General features: G+C 43.8%; 1 protein-coding gene across 1 annotated transcript in view; it reads right to left on the bottom strand.

Annotated features, from left to right (window-relative positions):
- Positions 1 to 19,726, bottom strand: part of CLIP1 (CAP-Gly domain containing linker protein 1) — an 84,857-nt gene extending 65,131 nt beyond the window's left edge. Inside the window, 4 exon segments of the mRNA XM_070763251.1 lie at positions 2,602 to 3,167; positions 5,042 to 5,212; positions 7,719 to 7,862; positions 19,599 to 19,726. Of these exon segments, the coding sequence (XP_070619352.1) occupies positions 2,602 to 3,167; positions 5,042 to 5,135 (660 nt within the window). The 5' untranslated portion in view covers positions 5,136 to 5,212; positions 7,719 to 7,862; positions 19,599 to 19,726.
- Between the last annotated feature and the right edge of the window lie 636 nt (positions 19,727 to 20,362).

A 20,362-nucleotide genomic window follows, 5' to 3' on the forward strand; every position in this document is an offset into this window, starting at 1 on the left:
GCGGAGAGGTCGTCCCCATGTTAGGGCCACAACTGAGCTCAACAGTTCACATTTCCTTCTATTTCCATTTCAAACATGCAAACATTTCAAACACACAAGTACAAGGGGGAGGATTTCCTTTCTTTTTAGGAAAATAAACCCACTTTAGTAAATTTACATCCTCCACACACACACACACAGTCCAAATGACAGCATTCTGACCACATGTTGAAAACAACCATCCTGGTGACTTTCACTCACATCTGGGAAGTGCTAAAAAAAATGAAAGAGCAGCGAGAGCTTTTGCCAAATCTTTTTTTAGCAATGACACCACTGGTGATGCAAAGCCCAAACGAGCCAAAATAGTTGCCCAAGATCATCAGACATTTATATTTTTGGGGGGCCCCCAGAGTAGGAATAGGATGGTAAGTAGAAGAAAGAAAATAAATAAATAAACAAGGTTTGCAAATATGATTATGGCTTAAAGGATGAATCAAGATGCACCGGTAAATTAAAATAACAAACAGAATATGTTCTTTCTTTAAAGTGGAGCTGAGAGAAATAGATTTCCCCCCCTTGTTTTGTTTACATTGCACTTAAAAAAAAACACCATTCCTGATTAGATTATATGGTTTAAAGCAGTGTTTCCCAACCTTGGCAACTTGAAGATATTTGGACTTCAACTCCCAGAATTCCCCAGCCAGCATTTGCTGGCTGGGGAATTCTGGGAGTTGAAGTCCAAATATCTTCAAGTTGCCAAGGTTGGGAAACACTGGTTAAAAGGCATCTATTGTATTTATTGTATTATTGTTTTTGCAAAGAAGACTGAAAACTAATAAACTCTATTAATAAATTTAAAACAATAATAATAATAATAAAGGCATCTAGAACAATATTCTTCAATTTAACACCTTTAAGAGATGCGTTGCTGGCTGGGGAAAGTTGAAGGCCACGAGTTTTAAAATATACCAAGGTTGATAAATATTGTTCTAGATGCAACGCCTTCCAGCCTCCCTTCTCTGCAGACTTTAAAAGCACAAAATCCTGAACATTTTCAACTCTTCTGTCTGGTTTTGCCTGAGCTGAGAAGACAACGTATCCGGCTAAAGATAACCACGTCTCTCTTCTTTCCCAAGCAGAGATTTGAAAGATCTCCATAAATTCTGTACTTTTGGCTGATGCTTTTGTTCCTGGCTTGCCCAAATGGAGGATTCCGAAGCTACTTTCATTCCCTCTTTCCAAAATACTAACCCAGCAGCTAATCATAGTTACAACGTTGTAAACGTCTCTTGTGGATGAAGAGACCCACAACCACACAGCATCTACGAAGCTTCTCTGCTGCCCCGCTAGATCTCCAAGAATCTCTTCCTAGGTAGATCCTAAGGAAGACAGTGGAGATCCCATGGAGATACAATCTGTAACACAATTTCTGTTGAGCTTGATTTTTAAACATTTTAATACAGTTGGGTTTTTATTTCCTGATTTATTCCATTTTTTTTCACGAATTCCCCGATAACTCCCTGATATTTCCCTGATTTCCCTGTTTTGCAGGTTTGCTGGACATCCTGTGTGTTGTGGTTAGCTCTGGCCCAACTCCTGCCCCAAGGACTGTGGGTGTGTGGGAGACATCCACATGCTACAGGCCTGTTTTGCCCCCGGTGGAATCTGATGATGAAGGCTCCTCTGACCAAGAAGACATGAGTGACAGGGAGGAGGAGAGTGGGGCAGACAGCTCAGAAGGAGATCAATTCTCTAGCTCCTCCTTGGATTCAGAACAAGAGTTAATGATACAGCCACGCATGCGGAGAGCGATGCATAGGCAGCAACAACTGAGAGATTATTATCAAAGAAAATGAGGCCACCTGTGGTTGGGTGGGGCTGGGGTCATTAGTGAGGCTGCTATAAAGAGCAGCCTGTGGGTTTGGCCATTGTGGAGGATTATCTGATCGTTGTGTTTCGTGACTGCTTTACTGACTTTGACCTTTTGTGTGCTGATTTTCCCCCGCTTTGAAACTAAACCAGAGCAAAGTGTGTTTCACTTTGTGAAAGAAGAAGGACTGTGAATTGCCTCACAGCTGCAAGCTAAGTATCACAGAACTGATAAGGGACTTGTACAAATTACCAGTTTGTTTGGAGACGAGGGCTCTTTGCTATCCCAAAAGAGGGCTTGGTTTAAGTGAATTTTCATTATAAAGAACATTGTTTTGAATTTTCAAACATGTGTGTGTGTGAAATTTGTACCTGTGAAGTTTTGGGAGGAGTCTACCAGAGAGCCCGACAGAACACTGTGTATGACTTTTGTGAGGGTATTCTGTAGCTTAAAAAATTTATAGACAAAAACTGTGGTTATTTTTTGGATCCAGAGGCCAAAAAGTTTGTTGAAAACAAGTCACAGATTTAAGACAACGAAATTGCTGTTCCCCAGCGAATTATCAGAAGAATTTTGAGGACCATGTTGGCATTGAAGCTGGTTGCAATTAAGCCAGTCACATGACCTTTAAGCCACCCCCAGTCATATGATCGCCAAGCCACTCCCACCTGGTCACATGGCCAGTAAACCACGCCCACAAAATAAACGCCAACGAATCAACGCAATCCCAAAGCAGCAACCTGACAACTTACTAGCACTCGGTCTCCCATTTTGAGCTCCCGTTCGCCTTTCTTCAAAGACCCGGCTTCCGAAAGATTGGAAATGGATTCGCTGGGGGTTTTGGAGAGGTTGCTCGCGTGAGAAACGGGCATCTCCTTGTTGGCCACAGGAGACACCTTCTGAGGTATGCCGGAGGGCGGAAGGTGACCCGCGGCTGAAGGAGAAGACACGAGGCTGGCAGCCGAGGTGGAGGTGGGCGAGGTGGCCCGAGAGGCGTGGGACGCCTGGGTCCCGTTGGCTTCATCCTCGGGGACGGCCTTCCGCGCGAGTTTAGAAGGCCTGGTGAAGATGCCCCGCAAGGGCTCACACTGGAAGTATCTGATGCCGGCCACGGACCCATCGTTCTTGCCGATGGCTTCGTCCAACACGATCCCTGCCCACTGACCCGGAGCAAACTGGGTTTCTCCCAAGAACTGGATGAAGCCGGGCTTGTTCCCGTTGACCCAAATACGCTCCCCGATTCGGAAGTCGTCCACAAACTCATCCGGACCTTCTGTGGATGGACGCTTCTCCGTGGCCGGAGTCTTTTCTGGAGAGGCTGAATAGAATAGAATATTTAGAATTATTTATTGGCCAAGGGTGATTGGACACACAAGGAATTTGTCTTAGGTGCAGATGCTCTCAGTGGACATAAAAGATAAGTCTGTCAAGAATGGAATAGAACAGAACATATTTCCATACGTGGTGGACATGTCAATAAGTTAATTTGGCATAAACTTCAAAAGTGGATAAAAGAAATAATTAAGATTGAATTAGAAATGAAACCAGAAATATTTTTGCTTGGTATTATTGAAAACCAGATGGAAAAGGAAAAGTATTATTTGATACAACACCTAATAACATCACCAAAAATAACTATAGCCCAATTCTGGAAAAACGAAGCAATGCCGAATGAACGGAACCTAATTAAAAAAAAATTGGATTGTGCTGAAGCAGACAAGCTAACAATGGAGCTAAAAGAACAAGATAACTCCAAATACTATCAGATTTGGAAAGACTTCTACACATGGTTGAATAAAAGAACAACTACTAGTAGTTGGCCTTCTCCGGGTCCCGTCAACTAAACAATGTTGTTTGGCGGGACCCAGGGGAAGAGCCTTCTCTGTGGTGGCCCCGACCCTTTGGAACCAACTCCCCCCGGATATCAGAGTTGCCCCCACTCTCCTAGCCTTTCGTAAGCTCCTTAAAACCCACCTCTGTCGTCAGGCATGGGGGAATTGATACTTTCCCTCCCCCTAGGCTTATAAAATTTATGCATGGTATGTCTGTATGTATGATTGGTTTCTTAAATTGGGGTTTTAAATTAACTTAAACTTAAATATTAGATTTGTTTACATTGTACTATTATTGCTGTGAGCCGCCCCGAGTCTACGGAGAGGGGCGGCATACAAATCTGATTAATAAATAAATAAATAATAAAATAAAATAATAAGTGCTGCATGATAAAGAAATGTTATAAATCAAAACTACTAAACAATTAATATAACTTTTTTTTTGTCTACTCAATAGAAAGCGTGTGAGCTATGTCTTACTATTAACTGTATAAAAAGAACTTAAACGCATTACTACATAAATACAAAACATAAATTATAGGTTATCAATTAAACCGCTGATCTCAATACCGCAAAGAACCAAATGTAGGCTGTCAATAGAGACAGACGTAGGAGGGGAGGGGAGATATAGAAACATAGAAACATAGAAACATAGAAGACTGATGGCAGAAAAAGACCTCATGGTACATCTAGTCTGCCATTATACTATTTCCTGTGTTTTATCTTAGGATGGATCTATGTTTATCCCAGGCATGTTTAAATTCAGTTACTGTGGGTTGACTAACCACATCTGCTGGAAGTTTGTTCCAAGCATCTATAATTCTTTCAGTCAAATAATATTTTCTCACGTTGCCTTTGATCTTTCCCCCAACTAACCTCAGATTGTGTCCCCTTGTTCTTGTGTTCACTTTCCTATTAAAAACACTTCCCTCCTGAACCTTATTTAACCCTTTCACATATTTAAATGTTTTGATCTTGTCCCCGCTTTCCCTTCTGTCCTCCAGACTCCACAGATTGAGTCCATGAAGTCTTTGCTGATACGTTTTATGCTTAAGACCTTCCACCATTCTTGTAGCCCGTCTTTGGACCCCTTCAATTTTGTCAATCTCTTTTTGTAGGTGAGGTCTCCAGAAACATTAAACTGCAGTTTCCATTGCTTTGACCATTTATATAATACAATATTCTCTTCTTTTAAGTTCCGTGTGTGTATTGTACATTGTTTAGATGTCAATGTATTGTCTGTTGTTACTGTTTTAGTGTATAGATGTAAATAAAAATTATTTTTTTTAAAAAGAACAGAACAGAAGAGTAGAGTAGAAGAGTAAGTATCATGCTCAAGATGACCACCTGAGGACCTTACCTGTAGCTGCAGGTGGGGCTGTTTTGGCTAGCGCACTTCCCGGTTTGCTGATCTTGGTGGGGGCTTTTAGCCCGCTCGGTTTCAACATGCTCATGGTCAGCCGGTCTGAAATGCAATCACTATCTTTTCCCAAACATATGGACCCTTCTCTGGCTTGCCTCCGGCTTCAACCTGTCAATCAAGGGCACCGAGACAAGAGACGTTAACCTCTGTGGCTCTTAGCCAGCTTGGAAAGAAATTATATAATAATAATAATAATAATAATAATAATAATAATAATAATAATAACAACAACAACAACAACAATAATATTAATAATAATTGTTATTGTTACTGTTACTGTTACTGTTACTATTACTATTACTATTACTATTATTATTATTATTATTATTATTATAGAAACATAGAAGACTGATGGCAGAAAAAGACCTCATGGTCCATCTAGTCTGCCCTTATACTATTTCCTGTGTTTTATTTTACAATGGATCTATGTTTATCCCAGGCATGTTTCAATTCAGTTACTGTGGATTTACCAACTACGTCTGCTGGAAGTTTGTTCCAAGGATCTACAACTCTTTCAGTAAAATAATATTTTCTTATGTTGCCTTTGAACATTCCCCCAACTAACTTCAGATTGTGTCCCATTATTATTATTATTATTATTATTATTATTATTATATGCCGCCCCGAGTCTGCGGAGAGGGGCGGCATATAAATCCAATAAATCTAATCTAATCTATTATTATTATTTTGACTTCTATGCTTCTACACTCAGGGCAGCTTACAACAATATAAAATATACAAATACAATAAAAAAGAAGTCCCCGAGCCTTAAAGTTGCCAGGTTTGGGGACCCCTGGCCTAGTGCATGAAATAAACAGATAGGAACATATTTGATGAAGACAAGCGCTCCATTTTGCAAGAGATAAGAAATTCCAGAAGTTGTACGTTAAGTTACATTTTAAAATACGTTGGTTCAAAAAAAAAATTAATAATAACAACAACAGAGTTGGATGGGACCTTGGAGGTCTTCTAGTCCAACCCCCTGCTTAGGCAGGAAACCCTACATCATTTCAGACAAATGGTTATCCAACATCTTCTTAAAAACTTCCAGTGTTGGAGCATTCACAACTTCTGGAGGCAGGCAGTTCCACTGATCGATTGTTCTAACTGTCAGGAAATTTCTCCTTAATTCTAAGTTGCTTCTCTCCTTGTTAAGTTTCCACCCATTACTTCTTGTTCTACCGTTAAGTGCTTTGGAGAATAGGTTGACTTCCTTTTCTTTTGGGGCAACCCCTGAGATATTGGAAGGCTGCTATCATGTCATAGAGACATAGAAACATAGAAGATTGACGGCAGAAAAAGACCTCCTAGTCCATCAAGTCTGCCCTTATACTATTTTCTGTATTTTATCTTACAATGGATATATGTTTATCCCAGGCAGGTTTCAATTCAGTGACTGTGGATTTACCAACCACATCTGCTGGAAGTTTGTTCCAGGGATCTACTCCTCTTTCAGTAAAATAATATTTTCTCACGTTGCTTTTGATCTTTCCCCCCAGTCTTCCTTGCTCCTTCGTTTCATTAAATGAGACCTACCCGGTTCCTTCAACCATTCTTCCTATGTTTTAGCCTCCTGTCCCCTAATCATCTTTGTCGCTCTTTTTAAATATTTTCTCTTTAAATATGTTAAAGGGTTAAACAAGGTCCAGGAGGGAAGTGTTTTTAATAGGAAAGTGAACACAAGATCAAGGGGACACAATCTGAAGTTAGTTGGGGGAAAGATCAAAAGCAACATGAGAAAATATGATTTGACTGAAAGAGGCATAGATGCTTGGAACAAACTTCCAGCAGACGTGGTTGGTCAATCCACAGTAACTCAATTGAAACATGCCTGGGATAAACATAGATCCATCCTAAGATAAAATACAGGAAATAGTCTAAGGGCAGACCTTATATAGAGCGCCGGGGAGACCACATTTGGAATACTGTGTCCAGTTCTGGAGACCTCCCCTACAAAAAGATAGTGACAAAATTGAACGGGTCCAAAGACGGGCTACAAGAAGGGTGGAAGGTCTTAAGCATAAAACTTATCAGGAAAGACCTCATGGACTCCATCTGTCTAGTCTGGAGGGCAGAAGGAAAAGGGGGGACATGATCGAAACATTTAAATATGTTAAAGGGTTAAATAAGGTTCAGGAGGGAAGTGTTTTTAATAGGAAAGTGAACCCAAGAACAAGGGGACACAATCTGAAGTTAGTTGGGGGAAAGATCAAAAGTAACATGAGAAAATATTATTTTACTGAAAGAGTAGTAGATGCTTGGAACAAACTTCCAGCAGACGTGGTTGGTCAATCCACAGTCACTGAATTTAAACATGCCTGGGATAAACATACATCCATCCTAAGATAAAATACAGAAAATAGTATAAGGGCAGACTAGATGGACCATGAGGTCTTTTTCTGCCGTCAGACTTCTATGTTTTTAAGTTTTTTAAAAGTTAAACCCAAGTCCTCACCTAAGCAGGCGAGAGAACAAGGCAGCCAATAATCCCCCTCCCTTCCCTTCTCCTCCACACCAGCCCCAGAAAAATCCAAGTTTATCCAACCTCCAGGTTTATGCGTACACAAACAAAAACCCCTTTCTCGGAGCGCACTGCGATGCCTTGGCAACTCACAAGTTCGCACCCACTTCGCTGGGGCCGGGCTAGAATTCCTTGCTGAAGATCACGAGATGGCTTCGCATTCTGTACAATCCCTGCGAGGTGCCCCAGTCCAGATCCTTGGAGATAAAATGAGGTTTTCTTCCTCCTTTTTGGTTGCTAGGAAGGGGGGGGAAAAACAGAATAATTTGGATTGCTCGGAGGCTCCTTTGCAGAGAAATCCTAGGTCGGTTGCGTTGGGGTTCGTATTTATTTTCCTCCTTCGCAGCGAGAAAAGGGAGGGATTAGTTTCAACTCTGACCACAACCGGCAGCAACAATAACATCTGATCAAGGAGCTTCAAGTAACTGGATTATTTGCACGGGAGCCAAGAGGTGTTTGGGAAACAGGCAGGGCCTGGGAAAGAGCGAACAGGGCGTGGACGCATTGCAGAAAGAGCAGTGGGAAACCAACCTACAGGGCCTGCTCCTTCCAAAAGGAAGTGGAGGAGGTTTGGGAAAAACTTTCCCTTGGTCAGTCCTGTTCTTCAACCTGGACTTAGGTTAGTGGAAGGCAGCACAGGAAGAGGCCGAGCCCTTCGGTTGGGTCAGGGCTCCCCAAACTTGGCAGCTTTAAAGACTTGTGGACTTGAGGGATTCTGGGAGTTGAAGTCCACAAGTCTTTAAAAGTTGCCAAGTTTCTATCAAACACAGAGGATTTCAAACTTTCGGCCAGCTGGGAGTTTGAAGTCGACAAGTCTTAAAGATATCAAGGTTGGAGACCCCCCCCCCCACCTTAAATGATTGTCCTTGCAGTTTCCTGTTTTTGTTATGTCCTCCACGTCTGTTAGGGAGAGATACTTCTCATTTATTTCAGCTCAGGTATATCTTTCCTTCCTTCCTTCCTTCCTCCCATCTTTCCTTCCTTCCCTCCGTTCCTTCCTTCCTTCCATCTTTCCTTCCTTCCTTCCCTCCGTTCCTTCCTTCCTTCCGTTCCTTCCTTCCCTCCCTCCATTCCTTCCTTTCTTCCCTCCGTTCCTTCCTTCCCTCCCTCCGTTCCTTCCTTCCTTCCATCTTTCCTTCCTTCCCTCCCTCCGTTCCTTCCTTCCTTCCGTTCCTTCCTTCCCTCCCTCCGTTCCTTCCTTCCTTCCATCCTTCCTTCCCTCCCTCCGTTCCTTCCTTCCGTTCCTTCCTTCCCTCCCTCTGTTCCTTCCTTCCCTCCCTCCGTTCCTTCCTTTCTTCCTTCCATCAATCCATCCCCTCCCTTCCCATTTCTTTCCTTCCTTCCTTCCTTCCCTTTCCTTCCCCTTTCCTTGCTTCCTTCCATCCTTCCATCAACCCATCCCCTCCCACCCCCCTTCCTTCCCACTTCCTTGTTTCTTTCCATCAATCCATCCCCTCCCTCCCTTCCCATTTCTTTCCTTCCTTCCTTCCTTTCCTTCCCATTTATTTATTTATTTTTATTTATTTATTTATTTTGTCCAATACACAATAATACACAATGAAGGTTACAGAGGATATAGTAAAGAAATACTTATTTACTTGCTTCTTTCCATTCTTCCATCAATCCATCCCCTCCCTCCCTTCCCCTTTCCTTCCTTCCTTCCTTCCTTCCTTCCATCCATCCATCTTCCTTTATACAGACATTCCTGCCTTGCCCAAAACAAAGGCTAAGTCAACCTTGAGCCTACTGAGATTCGACCTTCCAAACTGCTGGCAGCCGGCAATCAGCAGAAGTAGCCTGCAGTACCTCTCTCTAACCACTGTGCCACCGAGATGCTTCTATATTCAGTGCCGTTGTACTGCTGAACGCTCCCTGAACAAACCGCTGTAAATCAAGGACTCCCAGATGCCCAAGAATCTCCTCTCAAAACCTAAGTAAAGATCGGATCGCCCCGAACATTACCTGCCTCAACCATGAAGAAGTTCTTCCGGCATTGATACGTAGGGTAGCGCTAACATCTAGGAAGACCTCCGGGAAATGGGATTCTTGAATGGATTTGAATGGCTTTGACGGGCGTGACCTCGAATCCCCTTTAATTAATAACCCCACAATTGCAGAGTCCAGACTGGTTCTTTTCCCCGTCCTCCCTTTCGTATTATGACGTCACTGGCTCTGACATCACCCGCCAAGCATTCAGGAATGCCCACCGCGTCCCTCGGAATGCCACCACAGAAAGACACGGGCACGGCCACACAACACTGCCGGCTTTGTTTGACCGCATCCCTCGGAAGAATGGAAGGATCCCGATGGAGGCTTGTCAATTTAATTTAATTCATTTGACTTCTATACGGCACCCAGTTTTGGTCGCCACGATGCAAAAAGGACGTGGATATTCCTTCCCCTAGGCCATTACCATGTTTGTGTGTATGTTTGGTTTTTATAAGAAGGGTTTTTAGTTGTTTTAGAATAGAATAGAATAGAATTTTTATTGGCCAAGTGTGATTGGACACACAATTATTAAATTGGATTGTTACATGTTGTTTTTTATCATTGTTGTTAGCCGCCCTGAGTCTGCGGAGAGGGGCGGCATACAAATCCAATAAATAATAATAATAATAATAATAATAATAATGTGGAGACTCTAGAAAAAAGTGCAGGGAAGAGCGACAAAGAGGATGAGGGGATAAATGGAAGCTAAAACATATGAAGAACGGTTGCAGGAACAGGGCTGGTTTGATGAGAAGAAGGACCAGGGGAGACATGATAGCAGTCTTCCAGGATCTCAGGGGTTGCCACAAAGAAGAGGGAGTCGAGCTATTCTCCAAAGCACAAGAAGGAAGGAAGGAAAGGAAGGAAGGAAGGAAGGAAGGTAGGTAGATAGATATGGAAGGAAGGAAGGAAGGAAGGAAAGAAGAAAGGAAGGAAGGTAGGTAGATAGATAGATATGGAAGGAAGGAAGGTAGGTAGGTAGATAGATATGGAAGGAAGGAAGGAAGGAAAGAAGAAAGGAAGGAAGGTAGGTAGATAGATAGATATGGAAGGAAGGAAGGAAGGAAGGTAGATAGATAGATAGATAGATAGATAGATATGGAAGGAAGGAAGGAAGGAAGGAAGGAAGGAAAGGAAGGAAAGAAGGAAGGAAGGAAGGAAGGAAGGAAGGAAGGTAGGTAGGTAGATAGATAGATATGGAAGGAAGGAAGGAAGGAAGGAGGGAGGGAAAGGACCAGGGGAGACATGAGAGCAGCCTTCCATTATCTCAGGGGTTGCCACAAAGAAGAAGCTCTCCAAAGCATCTGAGGGTAGAACAAGAAGCAATGGGTGGAAACTAAACAAGGAGAGAAGCAACTTAGAACTAAGGAGACATTTCCGGACAGTTAGAACAATTAATCTGTGGAACAGCTTGTATCCAGAAGTTGTGAATGCCCCAACACTGGAAGTTTTTAAGCAGATGTTGGATAACCATCTGTCTGAAGTAGTGTAGGGTTTCCTGCCTAAGCAGGGGGTTGGACTAGAAGACCTCCAAGGTCCCTTCCAACTCTGTTGTTATTGTATCAGTAGCTCTGGCTGTTCGCACCCGACATGCCGAGACCACCATTCATAACTAGGAACTTTCTCTGGACGCCCATCCCTCAGGGATTCAGAAACCTTAAAAACATAGAAACCTAGAAGATTGACGGCAGAAAAAGACCTCCTGGTCCCTCTAGTCTGCCCTTACGCTATTTCCTGCATTTTGTCTTAGGATGGATCTATGTGTTATCCCAGGCATGTTTCAATTCAGTTCCTGTGGATTGGCCAACCACGTCTGCTGGAAGTTTGTTCCAAGCATCTACTACTCTTTCATTAAAAAGTAAAAACTACCTTCACACATAGGAAGTATAAAGGAAGGCAAGATACCATTGAGGATGGGAATAACAGTACAAAGAACTGGATTGGAAGAGGTGGGTCCATTTTAATTTAATTTAATTTAATTTAATTTAATTTAATTTAATTAGAAACATAGAAACATAGAAGTCTGACGGCAGAAAAAGACCTCATGGTCCATCTAGTCTGCCCTTATACTATTTTCTGTATTTTATCTTAGGATGGATATATGTTTATCCCAGGCATGTTTAAATTCAGTTACTGTGGATTTATCTACCACATCTGCTGGAAGTTTGTTCCAAGGATCTACTACTCTTTCAGTAAAATAATATTTTCTCATGTTGCTTTTGATCTTTCCCCCAACTAACTTCAGATTGTGTCCCCTTGTTCTTGTGTTCACTTTCCTATTAAAAACACTTCCCTCCTGGACCTTATTTAACCCTTTAATATATTTAAATGTTTCGATCATGTCCCCCCTTTTCCTTCTGTCCTTCAGACTATACAGATTGAGTTCATTAAGTCTTTCCTGATACGTTTTATGCTTAAGACCTTCCACCATTCTTGTAGCCCGTCTTTGGACCCGTTCAATTTTGTCAATATCCTTTTGTAGGTGAGGTCTCCAGAACTGAACACAGTATTCCAAATGGGGTCTCACCAGCATTCTATATAGTGGGATCATAATCTCCCTCTTCCTGCTTGTTATACCTCTAGCTATGCAGCCAAGCATCCTACTTGCTTTCCCTACCGCCTGACTGCACTGTTCACCCATTTTGAGACTGTCAGAAATCACTACGCCTAAATCCTTTTCTTTTTCAGTATTTGCCAACACTGAACTGCCAATACAATACTCAGATTGAGGATTCCTTTTCCCCAAGTGCATTAATTATTTAATAATTTAATTTAATTTAATTTAATTTAATTTAATTTAATTTAATTTAATTTATTATTTATTTATTTATTTATTTATTTATTTATTTATTTATTATTTATTTATTTATTTATTGTTTGTTTATTTATTTATTTATTCATTCATTCATTTATTTATTTATGTATTTGATTTGTATGCCACCCCTCTCCGTAGACAACTGGTTGATTAATCGAGATCGATTGAAGAAGCTGTTCTTTCACGAGGCCTCGTTCCTAGTCTTTAAATCAGAATTCTGGGAGTTGAAGTCCCACAAGTCTTAAAAGGGCCCAAGTTTGGAGACCCCAGCCCCACTTTTAAGTCACCATTTTAATTTTTGGCTTTAGCAAATCAGCCCTGAAATGGATTCTAACTGTTGCTACAGCAACAGGTTAATGGCAAGAGTCCTTCTTCAGTCTTTAGCTAGTGGTTTCTTTCTTTCTAAGTGAAGGAGGGGGGAAAAAGTGGCAATTTCTATATGCACCTCCGAGCATAAAAATAACAGCAACAGAAAACACTCATCCGGACTGACTCGACTCGGAGACTCTATCTCACCCAGCTTGCTATTAATAGAAAAATACAGCTTGTTTTTACACAACTCTTGAGCCTTTTTTAAAAATAGACAAGCAGGAGTTTTGACGGGACCCATCGGGCGACAATCCACTGGAATACAGTGATACCTCGTCTTACAAACACCTCGTCATACAAACTTTTCGAGATACAAACTCGGGGTTTAAGATTTTTTTGCCTCTTCTTACAAACTATTTTCACCTTACAAACCCACCGCCGCCGCTGGGATGCCCCGCCTCCGGACTCCCGTTGCCAATGAAGCGCCCGTTTTTGTGCTGCTGGGATTCCCCTGAGGCTCCCCTCCATGGGAAACCCCACCTCTGGACCTCCGTGTTTTTTGTGATGCAGGGGAATCCCAGCAGCGCAAAAACGGGCGCTTCGCTGGCAACGGAAGTCCGGAGGTGGGGTTTCCCAGCGAGGGGAGCCTCAGTGAAATCGCAGCATCGCAAAAACACAGAGGTCCGGAGGTGGGGTTTCGTGGACTTCGGTGTTTTTGCGATGCTGCGATTTCACTGATGCTCCCTTCGATAGGAAACCCCACCTCCGGACTTCCGTTGCCAGCGAAGCGCTCGTTTTTGCGATGCTGGGATTCCCTTGCTGGGATTCCCCTGCAGCATCGCAAAAACACAGAAGTCCAGAGGTGGGGTTTCCCATGGAGGGGAACCTCAGGGGAATTCCAGCAGCGCAAAAACGGGCGCTTCGGCTGGCAAAAGGGGTGAATTTTGGGCTTGCACGCATTAATCACTTTTCCATTGATTCCTATGGGAAACATTGCTTTGTCTTACAAACTTTTCACCTTAAGAACCTCATCCCGGAACCAATTAAGTTTGTAAGACAAGGTATCACTGTATTTCGATAGAACAGGTTCCAGAGCATCCAGATAGCAGACAATAAATCAGAATTTGAGAACTGTCTTCCCATTGCAATTATAAAAAAAAAACAATGTGCAAATTTTGCATGTGAATGCAAACACTATTTCAGAAGAGTAGCTGACAAATTGAAGAGGGGGGGGGAAATCCCACCTTTAATTAACAGAGAAAACAGGATAACAGGTTGACTTCTAGGGGAACTAAGGTGTGAGGTGCTAACACTCCGAATCCATTTGTCTGGATCTATTTAATTTTTATCAGTGATGGCATGGTTTTCTCACACCTTCAACTACTTTAGCTTCATACTGTTGTGGTCAGCTCTGGCCCAGCTCCTGCCCCAAGGACTGTGGATGTGGGAGAGACATCCACATGCTGCAGGCCTGTTTTGCCTCCCTCGGTGGAATCTGCTGATGAAGGCTCCTCTGACCAAGAAGACATGAGTGACAGGGCGGAGGAGAGTGGGGCAGACAGCTCAGAAGCAGATCAATTATCTAGCTCCTCCTTGGATTCGGAACAAGAGTTAATGATACAGCCACGCATGCGGAGAGCGATGCATAGGAAGCAACAACTGAAGGATTATTACAAGAGAAAATGAGGCCACCTGTGGTTGGGTGGGGCTATGGTCATTAGTGAGGCTGCTATAAATAGCAGCCTGTGGGTTTGGCCATTGTGGAGGATTATCTGATCGTTGTGTTTCGTGACTGCTTTGCTGACTTTGACCTTTTGTGTGCTGATTTTTCCCCGCTTTGAAACTAAACCAGGGCAAAGTGTGTTTCACTTTGTGAAAGAAGAAGGACTGTGAATTGCCTCACAGCTGCAAGCTAAGTATCTCAGAACTGACAAGGGACTTGTACCAATTACCAGTTTGTTTGGAGACGAGGACTCTTGGCTATCCCAAAAGAGGGCTTGGTTTATGGGAATTTTCATGATAAAGAACATTGTTTTGAATTTTCAAACGTGTGTGTGTCTGAAATTTGTACCTGTGAATTTTTGGGAGAAGTCTATCAGAGAGCCCGACAGAACACATACTTCATTATTACGTGCAAAGCGGTAAAGACATTCCTCGTGTTACGACCATAACTGAGCCCAAAATTTCTGCTGCTAAGTGAGATGTTTGTTAAATGAACTTTGCTGTGTTTTATGACCTTTTTTTGGGAATTGTTTGAGTTAGTAACACTACTAACAAGGTCATTGTTTGAGTTAGTAACACTACTCCCTCTGCAAGGTTTTTTCCAGCCCTAACCAGGGGATAAAATATTGTGCTGAAGCTGACCAGACTAAGGTGAACACCTGGTATTTATGAATACCTGGACCCGCAATTCCAAAGATCGGGAACGCCAAAGAAAGCAGAAAACGAATTGGCCAATTTCTTGAACTTCAAGGAGACACAATACTGCATGGATAAACATAGATCCATCGAAAGATAAAATACAGGAAATAGTATAAGGGCAGACTAGATGGACCAGGAGGTCTTTTTCTGCTGTCAATCTTCTATGTTTCTATATGTATGTTGTATATTGTTCTGATAATAATAATAATAAATAACAACAACAACAATAATAGTAATAATAATAATAATAATAATAATAATAATTTATTAGATTTGTATGCCGCCCCTCTCCGAGAACTCACAACTGATCTGTTGTGAGCCGCCTTGAGTCCTTGGACAGGGGCGACACGCAAATCCAGTTAATAAATAACTAATAAATAACCGTCAAATATTTATGATTCTGTAAGCAACTGCAGTGTTCCTCTTAATTAACAGTGGTAAAACCAGGCGAGATCCATTAACCACTGCCTTCAAATAGCAATGGAAAGGTAAGGACTACCTGCCTTAGGGGATCACAAGAACTTTGCCTGTGCTCACAATGCTTCGCCGCAAAAGAGGCAGCGCACCAAAGCCGTGAATCACAGGGCAGAAATACCCTTGGCTGCCACCACCTCCAGTTGCGTTTTATAATGGCAAGTTACAAAACCTGTATTGTGATTTCACCGATGCTAATGAAGAGGGGCGTGGGGTGGCTTCTGCTCCAATCTACCTTCACCCCGAAGAGTCCAATCTAGCTTTTGGTTTGTTTTTTTAAGCGACGATTCTAGTTCGTTGGTGCAAAACAACTCTACTTATTCATGAAACTCTTCCGTGTTATGAAGACGCTCGTCCCAATAAGAGGAATATTGCAAAGTGTAAGGTGTTTCTTTAGTAGACTAGGGAAAAAAGTGAGAATATTTCTGGTAATTCTTTGCCATCCAAAATGGTTGGGGTTAAATGCAAAACGTTGAAACAAGTTCAACTGCAAGGTTAATTCCTTCTTTCCTTCCTTCCTTCCTTTCTTCCTTCCTGTTTTCCAAACACTTAATTTTATTTAGACCGTTTCTTACTTAATTTCCTCTTCTCCTGCCCTTTTCCTTCCTTCCCTCCCTCTTTTTCTTTCCTTTTTCTTTTTTCTTCCTTCCTTTCTCCATCTCTCCCTTCTTTCCTTCCTTCCAAACAATTTTATTTAGACCGTTTCTTACTTAATTTCCTCTTCTCCTGCCCTTTTCCTTCCTTCCCTCCCTCTTTTTCTTCCCTTTTTCTTTTTTCTTCCTTCCTTTCTCCATCTCTCCCTTCTTTCCTTCCTTCCTTCCTGCTTTCCAAACACTTAATTTTATTTAGACCGTTTCTTACTTAATTTCCTCTTCTGCCCTTTTTTCCCTTCCTTCCCTCCCTCTTTTTATTTCCTTTTTCTTTTTTCTTCCTTTTTCTTTCCTTCCTTCCTCCCTCCCTCCCTCCCTCCTTCCTTCCTTGCAGCTTTCCAAACACTTAATTTTATTTAGACCGTTTCTTGGCATATAAGTCCAATAAACAAACAAACAAACAAACAAACTTCCTTTAGGAAAATTACATTTCTCGTGCCTTGTTCTCTTTTGCAGAGCTAAAGATATCGCTTCCCAACCCCCCTCCCAAAATTACAATCCCACAAACATTTATTTGAATTCTGGCACAGCACTGATACTGGGTACCTCCATTTCCAAACAACAGGAAACAAATGTGTCCCTTTTATAGCATCTCACACAAACATACCTGTACGCTTAGCATTGTAAATCAATCTCTCTAGACGAGCTACGAGGTTAAAAGGTAATATATATTGCTTTGCCTGTTTAAATTTACTGCAAAATCAATTCCTCTGCTTATATCCCTTAAAATTTCACTATTTTTTGGTATTCTTATCTCAACAGACTAAATATTATTTACGAGGCTTTGGGTCCTATTGGCCTCCCACAGAAAATACACACGGTGCTTTAGAAGACACAAAACCTCCTTTGTTGCTGAAAAGGAAAAAGAAAGCTAATTTTTACTCTTGCACAAAGTCCAAATTTGACACAACAAACCCGCTTCTCTACTGAACACAATGATTACATCCGGCCGTTTGCACAACAATATCAGCCAAAAGCCCTATCTGTCTGTCTCCCAGAGTGACAGAATAACGTGAAGCTACAAAAAAAGTCCCTGAAACACACACAAAAAAACCCCACACACATTTTTGCATTTAATCAAGGCATGCAATTTGATATCCTCTACCTGGAGTGCCCCCCCCCTCCGCCAAATTCTAGCCGTTCTGGACAAGGACGTCCCAAATCAACCTTTTAAACCCTCGTGGCAGGAAGTCACTCAGCCTGACACACTGATGTCATACGAGAACGCACACCAGTTGATTCTGGCATCTCTCCCCCCCCCCCCCCTTCAGATGGTGCTCTGGCTGACCCCAAAAAGCCAGCCAGGGCAAGAGGGGGGGTGGAAGGACCTGGGGGCTGATTGCATAGCAGTGGGGGGGGGCTCTTCTCTGTGTTTTCTCCCTTGTTTTTTCTTCCTTCTTTCACTTCTTCCTTCCTTATTTTTTCTTCCTTCCCCCTCTGCCTTCTTTTCCTTATTTTTTTCCTACCTTTCTTCCCTTGTTCTTTCCTTCTCTTCCTCCCTCCTCTCCCTTTTGTCTTCCCTTTCTTCCCTTATTCTTTCCTTCCTTCTCTCTTATTTTTCTTCCTTTCTTCCCTTATTCTTTCCTTCCTTCTCTTCCTTCCTCCTCTCCCTTTTGTCTTCCCTTTCTTCCCTTATTCTTTCCTTCCTTCTCTTCCTTATTTTTCTTCCTTTCTTCCCTTATTCTTTCCTTCCTTCTCTTCCTTCCTCCTCTCCCTTTTGTCTTCCCTTTCTTCCCTTATTCTTTCCTTCCTTCTCTCTTATTTTTCTTCCTTTCTTCCCTTGTTCTTTCCTTCCTTCTCTTCCTTCCTCCTCTCCCTTGTCTTCCCTTTCTTCCCTTATTCTTTCTTTCCCTTCCTTCTCTCTTATTTTTCTTCCTTTCTTCCCTTATTGCTTCCTTCTTCCTCTTCCTTCCCTGATTTTTTTCTCCTTTTCTTCCCTTATTCCTGTTCCTTCCTTTCCTCCTATCTTCTTCTCCCTCCCTTATTTTTTCTTCCTTTCTTCCCTCTTATTCCTTCCTTCTCCCCTCTTATTCCTCCCCTTCTTTCGTTCCCTTCCCCCCCCCCTTTTTCCCCTTCTCTTCCCTTTCTCTTTCCCTTCCTTTTTCTTGCAGCACAGATGTCGTCCAATGTGACAGCGGATCCGATGACCCAGCACAATCTTTCCACCAATCCAGGGGTAAAACCGAACCCTGAGAAGACCCCCATTTTTGCCCTACACCCCCCATGGGACCCCCTTGAGAGGAGCAAGCCCACCCTTGGGGCTCTGCACCCCTCCAGCTTCTCCACAAGCAATGCCCGCTTCCACGGGCCTTCTGGGTGCCCCTAATTTAGCCCAGGGGTCCCGATGGGCCTTGTTTCCCGTAAGAGTGGATGTCCACTCCCAGAATTCCCAGCCAGTGGTGGGAATTCTGGGAGTTGAAGTCCAGCCCTTCAACTTGTCAAAGTTGAGGACAAAGCCAGAGAAATTGAGTGACACCTCAAAAAAAGACCCCCAGCCCTCCCCATTTTTATGTTCTTTCAACACCCCAATTCCCTCAGGCCTGCGGTAGGGAACGTTGGCTCTTCTACGACTTGTGGACTTCAACTCCCAGGATTCCTGCCTAGCTCAGGAATTCTGGGAGTTGAAGTCCACCTGTCCTAGAAGGGCCAACTTTGCCTACCCCAGCCTTAGCCTAATCCAACCCCCTGCCCAAGATCATAGAATCCTAGGGCTGGAAGGGGCCTTGGAGGTCTTCTAGTGACCTAGGGGTAGGCAAAGATGGCTCTTCTATGACTTGTGGACTTCAACTCCCAGGATTCCTGTGCCAGTCATTGCTAGCTCAAGAATTCTGGGAGTTGAAGTCCACCTGTCCTAGAAGAGCCAACTTTGCTTACCTCTGCCTCAGGCAAACGCTTCACCACAAATGAACAATTGACAGCCAACTCTGTCGTCCCCCCCCCCACTGTCTCCAATGCAGGCCTGGCCTGCCCCCCATTGTCCTGGCTGTCTCCCCCTACCCCCCCAATTCTGAGGCCCTGCAGCTCCTCTCCATGAGGAGGGCTTTAAAAGGGGTCTTTCCCCTCACAAAAAAGAAAGACAGCCCTTTTTCCAAGGAGGCGAGGGGGGGGGGAGCTCTTCCTCCCCCTCAGAAACAAAGGGGGGGAGGGAAGGCGCCCCCCCTCAAGTGGGGAGGGGTCTGCAAGGCCCGGGAATTGGGGAGGGGGCGCCGCCCGCCGCCAAAAGGCCCCGCTCGCCTCCCCCCCGCCACACGACAAAGAAGCGCCCCCCCCCCGAGGGACCCCCGCCTCGCCCTCCGTCGCCGACCAGACCCTCACCCGCGGCGGCTTCGGCGGCCAGGCTGGGCTCCGTCTCGGCTTCCTCCTCCTCCTGCTCCGGCCAGGCGAGGCGAGGCGGCGCTGGCTGCTGGCGGCTCCCTCCCGGCGGCAGGGGCGGGCAGGGGCGGCCGCCAGGCGGGGACTGCGGAAGGGCGGGCGGAGGGGAGGAGGCCGCCGCCTTCCTTTCCCCGTCTTCTTCCTCCTTCTCCTCTTTCCTCTCCTCCCGCCCTTTCTTTTCCTCCGTCCCCTCCCTCTTTTCCTTCCCTTCCTTCCCTGTTTTCCTTCCTTCTCCCTCCTTCCCTCCCTCTTCTCTTCCTATTTTCCTTCCTTCTTCCCTCCTTCCCTCCCACATCTCATCTTCTCTTCCTCCCTCAATCTCTTCCTTTCCTTCCTCCCTCAATCTCGTCCTTTCCTTTCCTTCAATTTCTTCCTTCCCTTCCCTCCCTCCTTCCTCAGTCTCCTTTCCTTTCCCTCCCTCCTTCCTCCCTCAATCTCTTCCTTTCCTTCCTTCTTTCCTCCCTCCTCAGTCTCTTCCTTTCCTTTCCTTTCCTTCCTTCTTCCCTCCCTCCCACCCTCCTTCCTTCCTTCCAGCAGCTTTCCTTCAGAAGGTGTGAGAACTTCACTACTGGACGTTTTCAAGAAGAGACTGGACTGCCGCCTGTCAGAAATGATGTAGGCCGCAGAGGTAGGCCAAGTTGGCTCTACCTATGACGTGTGGACTTCAACTCCCAGAATTCCCGAGCTACCATGGTTGGCTCAGGAAT

This window comes from Erythrolamprus reginae, chromosome 10 (genome assembly GCF_031021105.1).
Source record: "Erythrolamprus reginae isolate rEryReg1 chromosome 10, rEryReg1.hap1, whole genome shotgun sequence".
In the NCBI taxonomy this organism is placed as follows: Eukaryota; Metazoa; Chordata; class Lepidosauria; order Squamata; family Dipsadidae; genus Erythrolamprus; species Erythrolamprus reginae.